The sequence below is a fragment of the Musca domestica genome, unplaced genomic scaffold, assembly GCF_030504385.1.
Source record: "Musca domestica strain aabys unplaced genomic scaffold, Musca_domestica.polishedcontigs.V.1.1 37, whole genome shotgun sequence".
NCBI lineage: Eukaryota > Metazoa > Arthropoda > Insecta > Diptera > Muscidae > Musca > Musca domestica.
In genome coordinates, this window is record NW_026712321.1 from 7,972,237 (window position 1) to 7,996,429 (window position 24,193).

The 24,193-nt window shown below is 35.1% G+C and overlaps 1 protein-coding gene across 1 annotated transcript; it reads right to left on the bottom strand.

The window, feature by feature from the left end:
* Positions 1–15,530: 15,530 nt before the first annotated feature.
* LOC109612916 (uncharacterized) lies at positions 15,531–21,168 on the bottom strand. The gene is made up of 4 exons (XM_020037395.2): positions 20,941–21,168; positions 20,533–20,874; positions 15,761–16,102; positions 15,531–15,695 (listed from the first exon to the last, which is right to left on the bottom strand). The coding sequence occupies exons 1-4, from the start codon at positions 20,995–20,997 to the stop codon at positions 15,537–15,539; spliced, it is 900 nt and encodes a 299-aa protein (XP_019892954.2). The 5' UTR covers positions 20,998–21,168; the 3' UTR covers positions 15,531–15,536.
* Positions 21,169–24,193: the final 3,025 nt, after the last annotated feature.

A 24,193-nucleotide genomic window follows, 5' to 3' on the forward strand; every position in this document is an offset into this window, starting at 1 on the left:
CTGCTGGGGGGTGAAAGATATAATTTAAAAAATTCAAAATTATTTGCCTGTTTGGTATTGAAAAAAATATTCTTTAAAAAATCCGCATTCGGATCGAAGGTCGGTTGGCCGTTGAAAATTAAAAAATCCACGTTTGAGGGTCTGTTGGGTATAGAAAAAATATTCTGTAAAAAATCCGCAATTGAAGGTCGGTAGGGCGTTGAAAAATATTCTTTAAAAATCCACGTTTGAGGGGGGGATTGAAAGATATTATTTTAAAAAATCCCATTTGAGGGTCGGTTGGGTGTTGCACAAAAATTTTTTAAAATCCACGTCTGGGGGTCTGCTGGGAGGTTGAAAGATATTATTTAAAAAATCCCCGTTTGAGGGTCTGTGGGGTGTTTTGAAAATATTCCTTTAAACATCCACGTTTGAGGGTCTGTGGGGTGTTGTGAAAATATTCTTTAAAACATCCAGGGTGTTAAAAAATATTTTTTCAAAAAATACACGTTTTTTGCTTCTTTGGTCCTGTTGAGATCCCGAAAAAAATATTCCTTAAAAGTCTGGATTTCTTTTAATATTATTCCTCTTTAATTGTTACTTAATTCTCTTTTCTTGTACCACTTGCTTCGCATTTGTTCTGTTCAACACTTTAATATGGCCTACTTTTAGGCTTACCTCAAAATGTTTGTTTACAAACATGAGGTTTCGTTTAAACAAAGAATATCTAAGGCACATTTTCTGGAAAATTCTTTGCTTAAAGTGGTGTTTTTCATTTTTTGCAGCATTGGAAGGTTACACTGGCGTTGTGGGGTTGGGGTTGGTCGGTTGGTTGTTTGGTGGTGGTGGGGCTTGTGGCGCCTCCATTGTTTGGGTTGTGGTTGATGTTGGCAAAAATTCCTTGAAATTAATTTTTTATCAGCTGGCCTGGTTAGGCACGCACAACAAATTGTTGATAATTAATTTTATTTTTCCGGGAAAAAATGTCAAAAAGCTGGCAACAATTTTCTGGTGCCTAACTCCCAGGCGCTACGCTTGAAAAGGGTATTAGATCATTAAATGTGTTTTTTCCTATGACAAAAATTAATGGATTTTAATTGGAATTTCCCATGATTTTGTTTTTTAAATTTTAACTGTGCCTTCCCCCACAGCCCCGCCTCCTCCTTTCGCAACGTACATCTTTACAATGTTTTAACCTTAATTGGATTAGATGTGTTCGTGGCGGTGTTGTTGTTTTCTCGCCTGATACCAAAAGAGAAAATATTGTCTTGTTACATGTGCCGTCTACTGATATCAGCGGAATTTGTGAGCACGTTTGTTGTTTGTTTTTTTTTACAGCATTTTCTTTGAAATTTCTTTGTTTTTTGTCATCGAGAAAGGCACGAGCTCTTGTTTTTCAATTTTATCTTTGCCACCTCCGTGTTTTAGTTTTGTTTATTATTTTGCTTTAATGATAAGCAGTAGACGGTAAAAAAAAATGAGTGACTGATTGAATAACAACAAGTCAGCAAAATTGTAAACAAAAGAATTTAGAATTTTCAGAAAACTATTACAAAAAAAAAAAAATAGAAATTAAAGGTATACTTTTAGGCTTAAATGAGGAAATGCGAACATGTTTTGCATACTTTTAGGGGATAATGCTTTGGTTATGAAAGAAATAGGGGCTTAGGGGCAACATAACAATATGTACTTATGTGATGCATGTGACTTTGAGGAAGTGTAATTTAATATCGACCGGAATCCGGAAAATTTATCAAGGATGTTTATATTTATTTTAAAATTGCATCAATCAATTTTAATTAATTTATTCAATATTTAAAACTTTTATTATTCAATATTAAAAAATTTCAAACAATCAAGGTAATTATCCAAAAAATTATTCCAAATTCCCCATGACTTGTATCGCCAAAATTGAGTAGCCAAAAAAAAACAGCAACTAATTAATTATAATTTTGAACACTACCTGTCACCTATTTACCCATCAATCAATTCGCGAAACTTGGAAAATTCCTGAACGCAAAGAAATAGCCGAATTAAAGACACTTAATGTATGTCCCATTCTCAGATGGTCATAAATCATTTCTTATCACTGATTCGCCGAATGGCTTTTGTTGGCTTTTCTAGAAAAAAGAACACTCTTTATTTTGGATACGCACTTCGATCAATATTTTTTTGTTTTCAATAATTAAAAGAAAATAAAAACAAATAACCAAACACCTCATTCATTATGATTTCTCTGTGTGTTGTTGGCCAGGTAAATATTCACGAATCGCTATTTTTGGAAAATTTTGACGTCATATTCTTATCACAAGATTGGCAAATGAAATTAATTTCAGATTATTTTTTTTTTCTTTTGCATATCGTTGTTGTGTGTCTATGACTGATATGGAAATTTTGAAATTGAAGTGAAATTAATGGAATTTTTAATTGATTGGAGTTTGATATGAAAGACTGGAGAGATCAGAGTTCAAAAAAGAACAGGTGGTCTTCTCATAGAAGATCTGTAGGTCTTCTCATAGAAGATCTGTAGGTCTTCTCATAGAAGACCTGGTGTTCTTCTCATAGAAGACTTGTAGGTGTTCTCACAGAAGACCTGTGGGTGTTCTCATAGAAGACCTGTAGGTGTTCTCATAGAAGACCTGTAGGACATCTCATGGAAGACCTGTAGGTCTTCTCATAGAAGACCGAATCATCTTCTGAAATGAATGAAACACGGTTTTCACTTCAAAGACCCGGTGATCTCTTCTCATAGAAGACTTGTAGGTCTTCTCACAGAAGACCTGTAGGTCTTCTCACAGAAGACCTGTAGGTTTTCTCACAGAAGACCTGTAGGTCTTCTCACAGAAGACCTGTAGGTCTTCTCACAGAAGACCTGTAGGTCTTCTCACAGAAGACCTGTAGATCTTCTCACAGAAGACCTGTAGGTCTTCTCACAGAAGACCTGTAGGTGTTTTCATAGAAGACCTGTTGGTGTTCTCATAGAAGACCTGTAGGTGTTCTCATAGAAGATCTGTAGGACATCTCATGGAAGACCTGTAGGTCTTCTCATAGAAGACCGAATAATCTTCTGAAATGAATGAAACACGGTTTTCACTTCAAAGACCCGGTGATCTCTTCTCATAGAAGACCTGTAGGTCTTCTCACAGAAGACCTGTAGGTCTTCTCACAGAAGACCTGTAGGTTTTCTCACAGAAGACCTGTAGGTCTTCTCATAGAAGACCTGTAGGTCTTCTCAAAGAAGACCTGTAGGTCTTCTCACAGAAGACCTGTAGGTCTTCTCACAGAAGACCTGTAGGTCTTCTCACAGAAGACCTGTAGGTCTTCTCACAGAAGACCTGTAGGTGTTTTCATAGAAGACCTGTTGGTGTTCTCATAGAAGACCTGTAGGTATTCTCATAGAAGTCCTGTAGGTCTTCTCATAGAAGACCGAATCATCTTCTGAAATGAATGAAACACGGTTTTCACTTCAAAGACCCGGTGATCTCTTCTCATAGAAGACCTGTAGGTCTTCTCACAGAAGACCTGTAGGTTTTCTCACAGAAGACCTGTAGGTCTTCTCACAGAAGACCTGTAGGTCTTCTCAAAGAAGACCTGTAGGTCTTCTCACAGAAGACCTGTAGGTCTTCTCACAGAAGACCTGTAGGTCTTCTCACGGAAGACCTGTAGGTCTTCTCACAGAAGACCTGTAGGTGTTTTCATAGAAGACCTGTTGGTGTTCTCATAGAAGACCTGTAGGTGTTCTCATAGAAGATCTGTAGGTGTTCTCATAGAAGACCTGTAGGTCTTCTCATAGAATACCTGTAGGTCTTCTCACAGAAGACATGTAGGCCTTCTCACAGAAGACCTGTAGGCCTTCTCACAGAAGACCTGAAGGTATTCTCACAGAAGACCTGTAGGTCTTCTCACAGAAGACCTGTAGGTCTTCTCACAGAAGACCTGTAGGTCTTCAAGATTTTCACAATGCACCGAGTCTGTGGGGTTATGAAACCTATATCAATAGCCACAATAAAAAGCGGAAGATCCAGGGTTTGACAAGGCCACGAGAGATTTAAGAGTTGTCGACACTTTAAGTAGGTTTCATGATACGGACACTTCAAGAGGGTCCCGGCCCCAGAATAACGGATACTTCAAGGTTTTCCCAATGCGCCGAGTCTCCGGAGTTATGAATACTTCGATTTGCCGCATATAGGACAGAGGACCTAAGAGTCACTGACAAAGATCAAAGATTGATAAAGTTCCACATGTTCAAGAGTTACGCGTTTCTTAAGGGGGTCTCTAAGAAGAAGTCGGATCTACGCCATTTATAAGGGGACATTTCAAGTTGTCTTAAATGGTACAGGGAACAGCAGAGTTACGGACATAGCATTTGGGTTCCCAACGGGATTATGACACTTCAAGGGTTTGAAGTAGGGCCAAATAGTTGTGAACCATACAGCCATTTTTCACATCAGACAAAAACCCATGATTTACGGGGTTTCGTGATATACTGGTCTTCGTCAGAAAGGAGGCTTAGTATAGCACAAGACAGTCGAGGGAAAGTGAACTTTAATTGAGTTCCTCATGGGTTAATTTCATAAGAGATAAGAGTTATAATAGTGCAGAGCGCAACAAAGGTACAGGAACCCCGGAGTGCTTAAGGTCTGCTCTGTAAATGGAAAATGGATTTCTGGAGGTCTCTTGTCTAGATGGAAATCCTTCGGTGTCACTTCTATGGATAGAGGGTTCTAAAGATATGTTTATAAATATAAGACCTTTTTTTAAAATTCTTCTTTGGGTAGAGGAGTTCTAAAAATCTCTTTTAACCATAGAAAACCTCTATAGGTTTCTTGGATAAATAAAATACTTTCTATGATCTCTTCGAAAAATGTAAGTGTTTATATGCAAGTGTTTATTGTGTTCATAGGGGCTCTATATACACCTAAGCCTATCTATATATAAAAAATCCAATAGAGGTCAGTTTTTGGCCAAAAAACTTCATTCAAAGTAGCAGACAATCAAATGGTATTCTATAAACGGAAGAGGTCTTGTGATCTTCCATAGATAAAATACCAGTTTATTGACCCTATTTACCCAACGAATGAGTAAAAATCTTCCCTTCCCACAAAATATGTAATTGTTTATAAAATCGTTATTAATTATCCCCAAATTTGTTGCTGTTTCATTTGCAAAAAAATATTTGCGTAAATATCGGTTGTTGTTCCTTCCCATCCATCTGTTTTCTTTTCACAAATTTGTTTGTCTTTACTCCGCCTACAACGAGAATGGATTCTTATAAAGTCTTTAAATAACTTGAGACTTGGTTATTTTTAACTGAAATTGAAAATTAATTGTTTACAAATCGGTTGAAATAAATTTAAGCAAAAATACCCCGACAAAGAGCTGTGGTATTCGAAATCTTAAAAATTTTACAATGGAATTTTAAAAATGCCAGCAAGAAGATGGGAAGAGCAATTAAGAATTTAACAGCCTGTTCCACGATCTCGAAAGAAAATTTGTGCGAACGAAGGCTACTCACTCACTTTCGTATAAGAATGCGTTCCACTAACTTTCGTTCTTTCTTTCGCATAGCCTTACGTGATTCAGTGTTGCTAAATATTTTTTTGGAAAAATTAATCGCGAAATAAAGCAAAAAAGCGTCAAATGTCTAATTTAAACGCGAAAAAGCAGCAGTGGCTCTGTCTCAACTGACATTTCAGTTGTAAACAAACAAATTGTAAATAAACAAACAAAATAAAATTTCTAGTGATTGTGTTCAAACTATTTGTGCTCTTAGAAAATAAAAAAAAGAATATTTCCGTAGCCCTATTTTTTATGGAGGAGGTTCGAAATGTGCCACGGAGGCATTTAAGAGATGCTTCGAATTTATTTGAAGTACCTAACAACCAGTAAGTATGATTGTATTTTTACATTTTTGAAATAATAAAAAATGATTTTTTCTAGGTTTGTGGCCAACTTTCGTGTGTCGAAGGAAGTTTTCGGGCTCTTTTGGATATGATGGAAGAGAAGTGGGTGCCCGGTTGCAGAACTACCCAAATCCGCCCCGATTTAAAACTTCTTCTGCTGCTTCCAAAAATTGGCATTCCTCTGGCGAACACAGGATTCTCCTCTATTTACTCAACTAGTGCCCGCAGCTGTGTAGTTGATGATTTTTTCGTGCTGGAATTGAGAAAATAAAAAAAAAATATATATTTGTTGTTCACATATTAAATTGCATTTATTATTTTTACTTACATTTTTGTTTCCATTTTCAACCAAGCAATGTTTATGTTAAAACAATTTTCCTTAATTGTTATTATACGATAGCAAACACACAAGTGACTGATTTTGACATTTGTGTTCGCATGCGTACGAAAGAAAAAAGATAGTGGAACGCAAAATTACACTGAAATGCTTACGTTTTCGTTCGCTTTGATTTTCGTGCAAATTTTCGTTCTGATAGATTTTAGTGGAACGGAAATCAGCTGTTTGTCGTGTAAAAGTTGTGCGAACGTGTTCTTTCGATATCGTGGAACTGGCTGTAAATTTACATTTTTCTTTTGTTTTGGATGATGCAGGAATTAATTAAGGAATTTAAATTTTGAATTTTTTTTTTTCATTGAATGCGGGTAGAATTCCTTTTTGAAAGTTAAAAAATTAAAAATTGTAAGAAAAATTCAAGAATAATAATCGCAAAATGATATTTGAGAGATAACCTCAAAATGAGGTTAGAGCAGGGGCACGTTAAAGATAGCTTCTCTCTTTCTCTCTCTCTCTTTTGCTGCAAAACTCTACATTTTTTTATTAAAAAAATATTCAAAAAATATTTCTTTGAACAGCCTTTGATGATATCCACGCAGAAAAATTTTTGGCAGAAAAAGAAGACTAAGGCTGGGAATACATAAAGCGCTTATTAGGCTGGCTTAAGTCATCGGCTGGCTTCTTCGAAGATGAACAAAAGAGTTTTAGGTCGACCTAGATCGATTTTGGCCCTAGGCTCCTTTGTTCATTTCCGAAGAGGTTTAGGTTAACTTAGTTCGATTTTGGCCCTAGGCTCCTTTGTTCATTTCCGAAGAAGCCAGCCGATGACTTAAGCCAGCCAGATAAGCGCTTTATGTATTTCCACCTTTAAGCCAGCCAAATATGAGCTTTATGTATTTCCACCATGAGGCCTGAATTCTCGCCTCTTGACCTTCTTAAATTGACATTTGTCAGACCATTTGTAAAAGTAACAGCCTTATCTTTGCCTCACAAATTTACAACTTTCTCGATTAGAAATCCTGACCGCATTCAATGCGGAAATTCAAACCTATCAGTGCCAGCAAATCTTCTCTTCTATTTCGCAATTCGATTGAAGTAGATGATAAGAGTAATATTTTTTGCATTGTCTAATGATTTAATTATTCATTTCAAATTTCTTTGTAATGTGAATTTTTCTTATCACTGGACAAGTCAATTGGCTAGTTGGGTTATCAGTTGGAAATATTTATTGGATCATTGCCATAACCTACAAAAAAAATTAAAAAAAAAGAAAATAAATTGTAATAATTTTTTACAATTGGCACTGCCGCGTAATGCATAGTTTTCACTGATCTCTGAGACAACAGATCACATACATATACACCCTCAAAGATCTAAAATGGTAAATACTAGACAAAATGCATTCTGAGCAAAGGGGCTTGTGTCTATACTATCTAGATAACAGCTCATGACAGGACCATGTTAATATAAAAAACACTTTTAAAGAAAAAAATGACAAACAAAAGTTCGAAAAATCTAAAAATTTGTTTTTAAAATTCTATTCCATAGATTTTCCCAATTTATTGCATTACGATATCATAACAACAGAGGTATTTTCACAGGGTTGCCACATCTTGACTCTGTCTTGTCCCATCTTTATACTTCTGTGTCTTTGACACCCTGTAGGTTAGGGACACATAGGTCGACTTTTGTTTAATCGACTTTTTGGTGTTGAAAAGCCAAACTGTCGAAGGCGAACTTTGTCTATGTTCAAAATAGCGAACTGGACATTTCAGATCATTGATCGACTTTCATACGAGCGAAATAATATACCACGATTAAAGTGTTTTTATAACCTCCACCTTGAAAAGGAGGGTATATTAATTTTAATTTTGTCATTCCCTATGTCACATCCCTAAATATTCGTCGTAGACCCCATAAGGTATATAAAGGGTGAGATGAAAAACTGCAACCAACTGTTAAAATTATTCCAGTGTCAGCTCATTACATTGTTTACAAGCGTACAAAAGCATGTTGGTAAGAATTTCCCAGAAAAAAGATTATTGGTGATGGAATTCAAGCGTGATAGTATGATTTCTTAATATTTGGCTGGAAAACTACAAGTGGCTATCGTTAGAGCACTCCAGCATTTAAATTTGAATAAATCTTTTGTGTCTCGTACCATCGCTCGTAGTCCGACGTCAAGAAAGTGGACAGAGGAAAACAGCAACATCAGCAGAAATGGTTCGAAAAGTAAAGAAACGACTTGATCGAAACCCGCGTCGCAGTGGCCGAAAAACGGCCATATAGCAATATTCCATTCGGCAAATATAGATGAGCTCGGGGTACAGCCATTGAAATTCCAAATAGTGCAAGAACTTACACCGAGGCTACAGAAAGAAAATAGACTCAAAAGAGTTAAAGAGTTGCTTCGCTTAGGCGAAAGTGGTGAACTGCCGAATTTGGTTTTCTCCGATGAGCAAACATTCGTTGTCCAGCAGTTTGTAAATAACCAAATGATCGTATTTACTTGCCAAAGAGATCAGCTGAAATTATACACCTTCGGTTGGCCACCAGAACTCAAGCGCCGGCCATGGTGATGGTGTGGGCCGCCATAATAGCCGATGGTCGCTCTCCGCTCGTATTAATCGACCGTGGCATCAGAATGAGTACCGAATATTATCGCGAAAATATTCTGGAGGGTTTAATAAAGACTTGGGCACGCAAACATTTTGGCCGCAGACCTTGGACATTCGAACAGGACTCAGCACCATTGCACTCAGCACGCGCCACCCAAGAATGGTTACAAAATGAGGTTCCTCGCTTCATTTCCAGCGCACAATGGCCACCAAAATTTTCGGATACCAATCCGTTGGACTATTGTGTCTGGAGTATGCTGGAAAGCAAGGTTGGCACTAAAAAATACCAAAGTGTCGATCACCTCAAGCAAGCGCTTCGCCGGGAATGGACCAAAATAAGGCAGAGCAACATTCGAGCAGCGTGTGACGGTTTCATTGCCCTTTTGAAGTCCATTCCAACAGGACTCAGCACCATCGCACTCAGCACGAGCCAACAAAGAATGATTTCAAAATGAGGTTCGTCGCTTCATTTCCAGCACCCAATGGTCACCAAAATCTCCGGATACCAATCCGTTGGACTATTGTGACTGGAGTTTTTTGGAAAAAAGGTTGGCGCCAAAGTATCGATCAACTCAAGCAAGCGCTTCGCCGGGATTGGGCCAAAATACCGCAGAGCAACATTCGGGCAGCGTGTGACGGTTTCATTGGCCTTTTGAAGGACATAGTTCGTGCCAAAGGTGACCAATTCGAACAAATTTAAACTTATTCTAAAATTTGATGCTATTTCCGACATTTTTTGCTTTTATTCAATAAAATTTAAAAAAAAATGTAAAAATTATGGCGTTTGACTTTGTTGTAGTTTTTTATCTCCCCCTGTGTATTAATTTTTCAACATTAAATTCTAAGTCTAAAATCAGAGCCGCCTCCCTATTGCTATTTTTATAAAATGCTATTGTTGCTGTTTCTTTTTTAAATTCCATTGTATTTTTTTTTTTGTTTTTAATAACTCAAATCCTTGTTGCCGTTACTTTGGTTTATTTTATTTCATGGGATTTGTAAACAATTAATTTTGAATTTCAGATAAAAATAAACTAGCCACCAAGTTATTTTAAGAGTGGTAAATGAGCCATTCGTATTCGCGTCATTATAGCCGGTGGAGGGGCAAACAAATTTTGAAATAAAAAACAAGTGGGACAATTTCATATTTTGTGAAAAGAAATTTCATTCATGAGCTTCTGAAAGGATCAAAAAGCAAAAAAAAATTATCCATGAAAGACCATATGACTTCTTTCGTTTATAGAAGACCCTTTGGCATTATTCGGCCTTATGGATAAAATTTAAAACCAAAAGATCTCGACTAAATTTTTCATATATATACATAATCTTGGGTCTATGAATGAGTCTCTAAAGGTGAGAATATATAAAACGCCTTTTTGACTGGCTCAAGTCAGCGTAGGGTCAAAATCGAACTAAGTCAACCTAAAACACCTTTTTTCCTCTACGAAGAAGCCAGTCGACTTTAAACAAATTCGAAGCATCTCTTAAATGCCTCCTGATACATTTTGAAGCTCTTCCATATCATTCATAAAACTCGGAATGCTATTTCATTTGTTTATATTCAATATTTTTGTTTGCAACTGGAACTGTCAGTTCAGACAGAGACAGCTGACGTATGGTTGAATTTTTTACAGCTTTTTCGAGTTTAAATCTGAAATTTTGGCGGTTTTTTTGTTTAATTTCGCGTTTAATTTTTCGAAGGTATATTTACAACACGTAGTCACGTAAGGCTTTGCGAAAAAAACGAACGTATATTAGCGGAACGCATTCTGACACTCTGATATCGTGGAACACTTTTTCCTTGAAACCAAAACGGACCATCATCAAGGCAGTAAAAGCTAGTTTTACCTTTTCAAATTTAATTTAATTGAAAACAGGTGTTCCGACAATTGATATATGATTGGGATCGTTTTGTACAAACGAATATACACAGTTCACACTCTACTTGACACATAACCCTTTTCATTACTTAGCTCAAATCTTTACTTTACCTCTTTGCAAATTGACGTTAACAAGTCGGTATTCAATACTGGTAACTGGACATTTTCTGTGGCCCTGTAACCGTTTTATTAATTCAAATTTTATTACTAACATAGCTTAAATGGCTTAAACTTAACTATTCTATAACTAAACATTCATTTATACATTCGTATATATAGGTCCCCATCTACGAAATATCAACCAAATCAAACTTCGATCGAATTTCACTCTTTACTCGAATTCGAGCGATTTTTCTGGAGGTCTGAAATTAACTATCCAGTTACATTCGTAGCAATATGTTTTATCCGATTTTTTATTTAAGATTTCTCAAACACAATAATATGAACTCTATAGCAATGATGCGAGAGGTCACGTACAGTATGAAAATAGTTTCGTTTTTTTTGGAAATTGATTCAGTTTTAGAATATATCCAAATTGCTTGCAAACTGCTGAAAACTTGCAATTCGTATTCAACACCAATCAAACAAATTCCGAATATAAACGTACAGGTTTTAGTCTAAAAAATAATATCAAATGCTAAAAATAAGTGTGAAAAAGTCACATTACATATGACTCAAATTCTCATTTTAAATGTACATAAGTTTCTCACTGCAATTAACGATGTCTATTCAGATCCTTCGCTCTGGAACTGCCTGTCGACTATAAAAATCGGCCTTAAAAAATTTATAAAGAAGTTAATGTCTAATTTATTTTGCCTCTTATCTGCCATTATAGTCACCACAAACAATTTTACAAAACAGACAGACCGTCTATAGAAAAATCATACGTCAGAAAATAAAGACAGGATATTAGCGGCTTTAAAAAAAAATCCGATAGGTATTAATAACAGCAACTGCAAAGTCTTCGGTGTTTTTTTTTTTTTTTTGTCAAAATAAAAGCCTGTTTGCTTGTTTGTTATGGGTATATATGGACACTAGTCCTAGGGTTTAGGTAGTATTAATATTGTGCAAAAATGACGTTGCCGATAACAATAAATAGAAAATTTGGTATGAGGTCTTTTTATTTAATTCATACTTACTACAGGGGGGTTTATATAAATCTTAACCATGAATATACGCGTGGAATTCTATTCACATGGAAATCATTATTCTCGAGAAATGTTTAAAAGCATTAATATTTGGAGAGAAATTATTTGTAAATATGGCAACGCTAATGGGCCTTTTTCGTATCTTGTGTATCCTATTTATTGTGCAAAATTTAAAATGCCTTTGTTTTTTTCAAAGGAATTATACAAATTAAATAAAGAAATTTACAATATTAGGATTCGAAAATAGGTGTGTGTGATGTTGACAAGTCGGAGAAGCAACAAAGAAGTTTGAAAAATCGCTCCTATAAGGCCAATTTCTTCAATGTCACTTGGTCACTTGTCTAAATCATATATATATATGAAGAGAATTCATTTGCGAATATGGCAATGCTAATAGGTACGAAAAGTACCTTGTGCAACCTATTTATTGTACAAATTTCATGTGCATTTTCTATAGAAATTGAATAATTTAAGTAAACAAATTTAATAATTAAAAAAAATCAGAATTCTAAAATACGTGTTGGATGTTGATAAGTTTCAGGAGTATCATGGAAGTTGGAAAATATGATGTTGGTCCAGGAAAAACAAACAATTGTCAATTTATTCGTAGAGACCAATCCCATATCGTCATCGGACTCTTCGGGTTCTTTTTCCATCTCCTTTCTTGGCTCCAGCAGCGGGACAGAAGCACCACCTCCGGTAACTATATTAAATGGTAAATTTTCTCTATGTCTCTTGGTCACTTTTAAAGTTATGAATATTTGGAAAGAAATCATTTATGAATATGGCAAAGCTAATGGGTCTTTTTCGTATCTTGTGTATCCTATTAGCTTGTGCAAATGTGAAGGGCTTTTTTACAAAAATTAAACAACTTAAATAAACCAATTTAATAATTAAAAATAATATTAGGATTCGAGGAGTAACATGGAGGTTTCAGAATATGATGTGGGTAAAGAAAAACTATTATACATTTATTCGAAGAGAGCAAAACGAATATCGTCATTGGAATTTTCTGGCTCTTTTCCCATCTTCTTTCTTGGCTCCAGCAACGGGGGCAGTAGCACCAGCACCGGTTCCTATTTAAAGTTTAAAAATATGATCCTAAATGGCAAATAGTTCTATGTCTCTTGGTCACTTTATACACCATGAATATTTGAAGAGAATATATTTGTGAATATGGCAACGCTAATAAACTTTTCCGTACCTTGTGTATCCTATTTGTTAGTGCAAATGTGAAGGTTTTTTTTACAAAAATTTAACAACCGAAATAAACAAATTTATTAATTAAAAAAATAATATTAGGATTCTAAAATACGTGTTGGATGTTAGTGAGTCTTAGGAGTAGCTTGGAAGTTTAAAAATATGATGGTTAAGGAATATAATATGGTTAAGGAAAAACAAACAATTGCTCATTTATTTGAAGATATCAAATCATCGGATTCTTTTTCCATATTCTTTTCTTCTTTTTCTTCCAATTTAAAGTTTGAAAATATGATCTTAAACGGCCAATGTCTTCAATGTACCTTGTTCACTTTTTTAATCACGAATATTTGAAGTGAAATAATTTGTGAATATGATGGGGTGGTGGTGGGTCTTTTTCGTAGCTAGTGTAGCCTATTTATTGTGCAAATTTGAAGTGTGTTGGTTTTTTCATGAAAATAAGTTAAATAAACAAATTTAAAATCTTAGGATTTGAATATTTGTGCTGGATATTGTCTTACACCTCTTTGAATACTTTTTCTACCATTTCTTTTTTTTACATTTTTTTTCAAACCATATTTTTGGAAAACATCCTACAAATTATATTTTTCTTGAGATAAATACAATATTGAGAGAATTCGCAATGCCTACCTTTTTTCGTCGGATTTTTTCCGAGAGGAATTTTCGTTTATGTCTGTAAAAAAGAAAAATAGAGAAATTTCACTCGGACTTGACTCAATTCCTTGACATAATTCTTAGCTAAAATAAAAGGTTAGTAATTTGCTGGGTAGGGTTGTGTAGGTCGACTTTTGTTTTTAGATAAAACTTGGGAGCACTCTCCCAGATCTTTTTTAGAGTCTATTAGAAATCAGGCTGCAACTGAGCAAGTGATTTCAGAGTCAATGATTGTATTATAGAGCCTTGTCCCAGGCCTAGTTCTCTACCTACTTTATGTTGTTTTTTTTCCAGAGGAACAATTTTTCAAATACCCCAAAAATATAATACACACAACTCCACCTAATGTAGGATATCGTTTTCCAAATATCCCTCAAATTATAACACAAACCACTCCACCCAATGTTCGAAAATCTCACGCCAATATTTATAAACAAACAATAAACCAAACCAAAATAAGACCACATAAATTAAGACTGTTTGGCAGACAACAATGACGACTGGTCTGGTTTGGTCTGGCCCGGTCTTCGCAGACGCCTCATTGTTTATGTTGAAAGAAAAAAAAATTCCAATAAAAATAAATTCAAAACGCTTGTGTTTTTGTTGCGAATTGTTAAATTAGTGCTTATCAGACGCATAAATAGCACGACTTTCGAAACAAATATGTTCAAATTTGGAAGATAAGTTGTTGTTTCTTTTTTTGCATAGTGCTTGTTTGTTTACTTTTTTCTTCTTCTTGTGTTCCAACAACAAAAAATGGGTGTGGCTCCCAGACATGGTCTCGAAATCGAACATAAAAATACTGCGCAGTTTTTGTGTGTTTGAATTCATCAATTCGTTCGAGCAAAATGTCAATAAGAATTGAGATTTGAATTTTTGATTCAGAAAAAAATTTCCGGTCAATTTGTTTTGTCTGTAAACGACCGGTAGTAGATTCCCTGCCTTTAAAGGCCTGTATAAGGTCTTTTCTCTATAGAGACCTGTAGAAGTCCTTTGTCCCTAGAATGTCTGTAGAGGTTTTGCGGGTCTATAGAAAATGTGAAGAACTTTTGCGTAATTTCGCTGGCGTTCTTTTAATGGAATGTAATGCCTTTGGGCTGCGGAAAAATTTTGCGTATTTTCCTTAACTATCCTTGTTTTTTATTACAATTTGGACTCTTTTGAGTTCTAATTCTTAAGATTCAAAGAGTCCTCTGGCGCGACAGCTCTAGCAGATAATTGGAAATCTAGGTTGGTTTTGTATACGAACAGCTGACAGAATTTCATCAACATTCTTCTCTGATACTTTTATAGGGCCCTCATATATTTCATTTATTTGGCGGATTGGTGGCTGGGTCTATCATCTGTCCGTAATAGACCTGTAGGTCTTCTGTCCATATTTAAAGAAGATCTCTAATAGGTCTTCTTTCTGTAGAAGACCTGTAAAAAGTTTTCCGTCCATGGAAGACCTATGGATTGTCTTGAGTTCATAGAAGACCTGTATAAGGTTTTCTGTCGATGGAGGGCTTGTAAAGGCCTAATGGCCGTCTAAGACCAATTTTGTGTATATCCTCTCTGTCCATAGCATTACTGTAGAACTTTTTTCTGTCTATAGATGACCTGTAATAGTTCTCCTTTTCATAAAAGACCTGCAGAAAATCATCTGTCCGGTCTCCTGTAAAACGTCTACTGTCCATAGAAAATTTGTAGATGACTTGTAACCAATCTTCTGATATCGAATCCTTTATAAACACGAAAAGAATGATCCTTTGTTCATTTTATTGTGCCACAAAAGACCCATGAAAATTTAGCCTTCATGGAATTCAAACTTTAATCGGAACAGTGGCTCCCTGCACCGCAACGCTAATAAATTTCTTTTGAAGGTCATAAAAATTCAAAGTAAAATTGAAATCCACAATTATGGTGTAGGACGGGAACATTTCGGAGGATAATTCAAGATCTGTTATTTTATAGGAGACATTCTGAAAAAAAAAACATAAAAAATAAATTAAAGTTAAAATATTGACAGGAAAATATGTTAGCTCACCCCCTTTATGGGACACGTAAATGGAAAGTTGCTCTTCGTCATTATTTCATTGAAAATTGTCTTGGCAATTGGTATGGGTAGGGCTTGCATTGTCAGCGTTTCGCAGATCTTCAAACGAACCTCGGCAAATTTAAGTGGCGTAATACGTTTTGCTGGCTTTATGTGGATCACTCCCAGGAACTCGGCATCCTTGGAGAGTTGTCGTTCCAGAACCACTGAAATATTGACATTATAACGATTTGTTTGCAATTTTCGAAAATTACATTCGAATGTCCGAACTAGAGAACCAAATTTCAGGCAGGTCACATTGTGAATTAGAAAATTGAAATGCCGTTTTGCTGTCTGAGAGGAAAAATAATTGTTAATTTTTTAAAATTTGTAAGAAATATTTTATCACACCTCGCCAGGGCCCAAAAAACTAACGACCATCAATAGCAGAAGAATACGCCTCATTTCAACTAAAATAATGCTTCAAGGCGTGAAAATGTTTTCGTTTTTAAAATTTTTTTTCCAAATTTTTCCAATGCGATGTAAAGCTGTACTGAAGCCAAATTTTTAAAAACTGCTATTCAAATAAATCGAATTAATCAAATAAAGTCATTTTGTTTGAATTTACCAAAAATAAGAGATTAAAAATTTGATAATGGCGTTAAAAGCATTTGGATATTTATTTTCGTTTAAATATGTATGAAATATATAATTAACACCTGCCGAAATCTCCGATATATAATATAGATTGTAGTTCAGTAATGACAGAATAATTTTGTGTAAAAAGCGTTAAAAAATCCCAAAAAGAAAATAAAACGATTTGGTCTTCAGAGACCTTCTATCGAGAAAACCTTCTAGGTGTCTTCCAAGATCCATTTGACAGGTCAAGTAAGCATAACGAAACACTTCCACTAACTTTTTCATACATGCTAAATTAGCAATTGCACGGATTTTGATAATACGGTCCCGATCAGCTGGTGATAAGACCAGCTGACTTTATCCGTGTTGTCAATTCATAGTGAATTAAGCTTATAAACTCGTAAACAAACCATTTGATAGTTTTTAAAACACAAACGCAGTTTTTCGTTGTACTTACACAACCTGATTATAGACCTTTGAGCGGATCTTATCGGATGACCCATGGTAGAAGAATTCAGGTAGTCGCATCGACACCGCTGCTGGGACAATGAACTGTCAAACCAATTTTGAATGGAAATTTATTTAAATTCGTTAAAACTGTTGTAAAATGCATTTCATAACAACCTCCTATTGACGTCTTATGAGAAAACATATAAAAATCTACTTATTTTTGAAGAAATATTTTTATAAAATTGATATATCAATGTTTTCAAGCGTTCATGCATCTACCTGTATTCTTCTATCACGGGATGACCTTATAAATAGGTTCTTTGTACAAAGACCTAAAATGGTAAAGACTAGACAAAATGCATTCTGAGCAAATGGTTTGTGGCTATACTACCTTGAATAACAGCTCATGGCATAGGCATGTTAATATAAAAAAACACAATTATAGGAAAGAATGACAAATAAAAGTTTGGATAATCCAAAATATTGGTTTCAAAATTCTATTCCATATACCATCCCAAATAATTGCATATGGCCTTAGCGGTTGAAATTGCTTAACATTTGTAACTATGTTTTTACGATATCATAACAACAGAGGTCTTTTTCACAGGGTTGCCATATTTTATTCTGTCTTGTCCTATCTTTATACTTTTATGTCTTTGCTTTGTACAGAACTAGGGATACGTAGGTCGACTTTTGATTGACCCGAAGAGTGATATTTGGTAATTAAAAAATTCACTTTTTGTTATCGATTTTCTAGTATGTAACGATTTACCCGATTTATATTTCCGATAGTGCTTAGAGTCAAATAAAAAAGTCATAATCGATTATATAATATGACCTATGACCTATTATATGACCAAAATCATAGCTATATAATATAAACTCTAATTCAGTTCCCAAAATATTTTAAGATTTCTTCTGTAGATACAGGGTGAGATAAAAAACCGGCAACAAAGTCGAACGCTATATTTTTTACATTTTTTTCAATTTTATTGAATGAAAGCAAAAAATGTCGAAAATAGCATCAAATTTTAGAATAAGTTTAGATTTGTTCGACTTGGTTACCTTTGGCACGAATTACGGCCAATGAAACCATCACACTCTGCCCGAATGTTGCTCTGCGGTATTTTGGCCCATTCCCGGCGAAGCGCTTGCTTGAGGTGATCGACATTTTGGTATTTTTTAGTGCCAACATTGCTTTCCAAAATACTCCAGACACAATAGTCCAACGGATTGGTATCCGGAGATTTTGTTGGCCATTGTGCACTGGAAATGGAGCGAGGAACATCATTTTGTAACCATCATTTTGCCGCTTGCTGAGTGCGATGGTGCTGAGTCCTATTGGAATGTCAAAGGTCTGCGGCCAAAAGATTTGCGTGCCCAAGGCTTTAATACACCCTCCAAAATATTTTCGCCATAATAACATTCGGCATTTATTCTAATGCCACGGTCGATTAATACGAGCGGAGAGTAATCATCAGCTGTTATGGCGGCCCACACCATCACCATGACCGGCGCTTGAGTTCTGGTGGCCAACCGAAGGTGTACATTTTCAGCTGACCTCTTTGGCAAGTAAATACGATCATTTCGTTTATTTACAAACTGCTGGACAACGAATGTTTTCTCATCGGAGAAAACCAAATTCGGCAGTTCACCACTTTCGGCCAAGCCAAGCAACTCTTTAGCTCTAGCTCTGAGTCTATTTTCTTTTTGTTGCGGTGTAAGTTCTTGCACTTTTTGGAATTTCAATGGCTTTATCACGAGCTCATTTTGCAATATTCGCGAATGGAATATTGCGATATGTTTAGCTCACGAGCCATTTTTCGGCTAATGCGACGCGGGTTTCTATCAAGTCGCTTCTTTACTTTTCGAACCATTTCTGCTGATATTTGCTGTTTTCTCCCATCCACTTCCTTGACGTCGGGCTACGCTACCAGTATTACAGTAAAAAGCGATGGTACGAGACACAAAAGATTTATTCATATTCAAATGCTGGAGTGCTCTAACGATAGCCACTTGTGGTTTTCCAGCCAAATATAAAGAAATTGCACACTATCACGCTTGAATTCCATCACGAATAACTTTTTTTCTGGAAAATGCTCACCAAAATGCTTTCGTATTCTTGTAAACAATATAATGAGCTGTCACTGGAATAATTTTAACAGCTGTCGGATGAGTGGATTAGAAATGACAGTAGTCTGAAGTTGGTAGCAGTTTTTTCAACTCAACCTGTTGCATTAGGGATATGTAGGTCGACTTTTGGTATAAACACGTCTTCACGTTTAAGTTAGAGAATGGAAGGAAAATTAAAAAATGTAATGTAAAGAGGATAAATTTCAATATTTTTACAAATTTCAATAACTTACCTGCAATTCTCAAGACCTTCTCCAGCGAAAATTTAATTGATCTATGCCAATTTACTAAGAAAAACGACTTTAAAAGAAAATATCAAACGATAACCGATAACTTAAGTTACTTGAACAGGAATATTTTGGATATCGTACCAACATATTTTTGACGAAGCCAACTTTCTACAACAACAAATTTGCAACAATTAGCCTGATTTTAAATTTAATTGCGACACAACGATATTTCAGTTCACAAAACTACGAAAAAAATAATTCAAGATTTCATCTGTAGATAGTATTAGGGATACGTAGATCGACTTTTGGTTGGTCGATTTATGGTATAAAAAGTCTTTAAATCAAAGTAGACTCTTGTCTGTGATAAGAATGAGGAAATCGATTTCGATTTCATGCATTTTTAACTACTTTTCACTTTTTGAGTTTCACAACAATTGACGTGTTTTAATGCACACAGACACATTGATCTTATCATTCGTCGATATATATCTGTAGTATTGTAAATTATAGCTCAGTTTCCCAAAATGCGAAAAAAAATAATCTCAAGATGCCATCTGTAGACAAAGACATTGAAGTGTAAAGATAGGACAAGAAAGAGTCAAGATATGGTAACCCTGTGAAAATACCTCTGTTGTTACGATATCATAACAACATAATTACAAATGTTAACTGATTTAAACCGCCAAAGCAATGTGCAAATTTTGGGAAAGGTCCATAGAATAGAATTTTGAAACCAAAATTTTGGATTTTTCAAATTTTTTGATGATATCCGTTTCCGTAATAGTGGTTTTTATATTAACATGTCTCTGCCATGAGCTGTTACTCTATGTATTGTAGACACAAACCATTTGCTCAAAATGCATTTTGTCCAGTCTTTACCATTTTAGGTCTTTGCTGTAGATAGAATTAGGGATACGTAGGTCGACTTTTGATTGATCGACTAAGGTATTTTCCTATCCATAGACAAAGTTCTTCTGTAAGCATTTTCCGCTATCCCATTACTTAATGACTCGAAAAGAATGCTAAATTCGGTTGTTAAAATTTTTCATCATCCTCTGATCTTTTTATTGCCTCACAAAAGACCTATGGAAATTTTTCCTTCATGAAATTCAATTCAAGCTTTAATCGGAACAGTGGCGCCTTGCACTGCAATGTTAAAAAATTTCTTTTGATGGTCATAAAAATTCAAAGTAAAATTGAAATCCACAATTATGGTGTAGGACGGGAACATATCAGAGGTCAATTTAAAATCTGTCATTTTATAGGTGATATTCTAGAAAAATACAACAAAATATTGGAATTATTAATAGTGAAATATATATTTTAGCTCACCCCCTTGATCGGACATGAAAATGGTGCATTGCTCTTTGTCATTATTTCATTGAAAATTGTTTTGGCAATTGGTATGGGCAGGGCTGGCATTGTCAACGTTTCACAGATCTTTAAACGAACCTCGGCAAATTTAATGGGCGTCATACGTTTTGCTGGCTTTATGTGGATCATACCCAGGAATTCGGCATCTTTGGAGAGCTGGCGTTGCAAAAACCCCGACATATTGAGACTGTAACGATTTGTTTCCAGTTTTTGAAAATTACATTCCAATTTCCGAACCAGATCACCAAATTTCAAACAGGTCACATTGTGAATTAGGAAATTGAAACGTCTTTTTGCTGTCTGAGTGGGAAAAATTATTGTTTGTTATTATTTTTAAAATTACGTTTAAGAAATATTTTATTACACCTCGCCAGGGCCCAAAAACTTTATGACCATCAATAGCAGAAGAATACGACGAGACATATTTAAATAAGGCTTCCCAGTGTGATATTGTTTTAAATGTTGAAAAATGTCCAATGCCAAATAAAGTTGTACTGAAGTGAAATTTAAAAAACTGTCATTCAAATAAATCAAAAAAATTAGTTTTTCAAAATTTACCCAAAACCAGATTAAAAATTGATAATAGCGTTAATAGCATTTGAATAGTGGTTTTTAAAATTGTATCGTTTTAATATAAGTATATATAAAATGTAATCAACACTTACCGAAACCTCTACTAAATAATATACATTGTAGTTCAGTGATGTCTGAAAAACTTTGTTGAAAAAGCGTCAAGAAAATAGTAGTAAAAATTGGTCCTTCGCAAGTCTTCAATCGAGAAGACCTTAGGGCACTATCGGACGGAATATTGACACCACAAACAATCAAAACTTGTATAAAAGGTGTTGTATCAAAATCTTGCAAAAGATTCAAAGAATGTGCTGCCTAGGCATCAGCGGTGCAATGGGGACTACATCATCTAGACTATGCTGTATATGCACCTAATAGAAATAGAGATGAGCTATGAGATTTATTGATTTATTGAAGAAGTTTAGCATTTTGGATGACCATTGGATTATATTTAGCTGTAAAATATACCACAACTTTCGTGTGAAATTGTTTTGAATACTTAACAGCACTATGGCGTGCGTAAATATTGGCCAAATTTGCCGGGTCAAAAAACTAAGGGTAACCTCTGGGCGGTGCTCTTTGACATTATTTTAAAAACAAAATCTTCCGAAATGCATTTGGATATAAGGAGACTTCGAACATATTGTAGTGTTGTAGGGTATCACATGGTCGCCGCCGCACGACTGTAGCCTTTGCTTACTTGTTTATTTTTCAATTTGAAATTATTTGTCAAAATGAATTTTAAGTTTCTATAACAACAACGTAGTTCTTGTAAAACGTTAGATGTTGTAGCTGATGTATAAATACACCATTTATAACTACACAGATGAGTAGATCATAATTATTATAATTTTTTATTACATATTGTTCTTTATGTTTGCATTCAACCGCAAATATTTTTGATGCTTAAAATCGCTTCCCGGTTGAATCAAAAATTGATGCAACATATATGTACAAGAATAATTATTACAAAAATTTCTATTAGTGATCGTTAATATGGGCAATTGCAAAAGAAATCGGCAAAAAACTAAGATAAAGCTACGCATCCCTATTTCTCTTTATAGATGACATCTTTAAATACTTTCATACTTTTTTATACCCTCCACCATACTATGGAGGGTATATTAATTTTGCGTGCATTTTGCCAGTAGGCAGAATAAGTTCGTAAATGGGAGATGTAGGTCCAAGTTATCATATAGCCCCCATATAACGGTCCCCCCGATATTCGGTATTTTGATGATTTTAGCGACATTATTTAACGGAATCATTCCAAATTTGGTATTTGAAGTTTGTAATAGATACTGCAGCATAAAACAGGAAATGGGCCATGTAGGTCCACGTCTTCGTATAGCCCCCATATAACGGTACCCCCCGATATTCGGTATTTTTATCATTTTAGCGACATTATTTACCGGAATCGTTTCAAATTTGGTATTTGAAGTTCGTAAGGGATGCTATATCCTAAGTCAAAAAATGAGCCATGTAGGCCCACGTCTTCGTATAGCCCCCATATGCCGTACCCCCCGATATTCGGTATTTTGATGATTTTAGCGACATTATTTACCGGGATTGTTTCAAATTTCGCATGTGAAGTTCGCAATGGATACTTCAGCCCATGACAGAAAATTGTCTGTGCAGGTCCACGTCTTCGTATAGCTCCCATATAAAGGTACCCCTTATATTCGGTATTTTGATGATTTTAGCTACATTATAAACATATTTAAATATTGTGATAACTTATGACAAAAGTTGCCTATGCAGGTCCACGTCGTCGTATAGGTATTCGGTATTTTTAATATTTTAACAGAATTTTTAACGGATTTTATTATTTTTTTTTTTTGTTTTGGAAATTGCCAAATTTGTACCAAATGGTGGAGGGTATTAAAATTTGAAAATTGGTATTTGTAGGTCATAATGGGTCCTAATTCGTGTGGCGAAATATTGTATGTATGGGTCCACGCTTTGTTAAAGCCCCCCTATAATGGTACCTCCCGATTTTTGGTATTTTGATGATTTTTGCCACATTTTTTACGGATTTGTCTAAAAATTGGTATTTGTGGGTCATAATGGGTCCTAGTTCGTGTGGCGAAACATTGTATGTATGGGTCCACGTTTTGATATAGTCCCCATATAACGGTACCTCACTATATTCGGTATTTTGATGATTTTTGACACATTTTTTCAAGAATTTCTCTGAAAATTGGTATTTGTAGGTCATAATGGGTTCTAGCTCCGGTGGCGAGACATTGCATCTATAAGTCCACGTTTGGGTATAGCCCCCTCCCGATATTCGGTATTTTGATGATTTTTGCCACATTTTTCCAACGAATGTGTCTAAAAATTGGCATTTGTGGGTCATAATTGGGTCTAATGTTTCCATTACCCTAAGGTGGAGGGTATTAAAAGTTCGGCCGAACTTAATGTTTTTTTTACCTGTTTTTGTATAATGTGATGGTCAAATATCGAATGTTATAAAATGTCACAACTCATCTCTTTTCTTTTGAAAGTACGTTAGGTAATATAGTTGTCCTTTTTGGCAAGGATAGGTCAATTCTTTTAGATTGTGTATTAATTAATAATCACTTCGCCTATTTTTTTTTTTTTTTTATAATGATCTCTGTGATGAGAATGTGTGATCTTAATTAACATTTACAATACCTGAGTACATTGGAAAATGTGATTGGCGAGTCAGTGATGACAATTACAGTGTTGCCACTACGTCTACCTTTGTGATTGACGCAAGCTTGTGTCTTAATGTATGACGTTTAACACAATGATGGCGCCAAACATAATGTACGCCCACAAAGAAAATAAGGCGATTCGTTTCACTCTAGATGAAACATTTCCTAGAAGATTAAAATTAAAATTGGCTTTGATTTGAAAAAAAAAAAATAATGATAAAAAAGGTCTAGAAATCCACTTTATTGTTGAGAGCAGAAATCGGAAAATCTATTGAAATTTTTGACTTCATATCCCCAACTAGAAACTCTTTGTGGGAACTTCCTTACTTATAAGACTTTCAATCGGTCCTCTTTTAAAAGGGGATCTT

What these genes read in the sequence shown, in the direction of transcription:
- LOC109612916 (XM_020037395.2), bottom strand. Translation starts at nt 20,997, where the DNA reads ATGTCTCGTCGTATTCTTCTGCTATTGATGGTCATAAAGTTTTTGGGC. An exon ending in AGTTTTTGGGCCCTGGCGAG is followed by an intron (nt 20,875 to 20,940) that starts GTGTAATAAAAT and finishes TTTCCCACTCAG; the next exon opens with ACAGCAAAAAGACGTTTCAA. An exon ending in TTTCATGTCCGATCAAGGGG is followed by an intron (nt 16,103 to 20,532) that starts GTGAGCTAAAAT and finishes TTTTCCTCTCAG; the next exon opens with ACAGCAAAACGGCATTTCAA.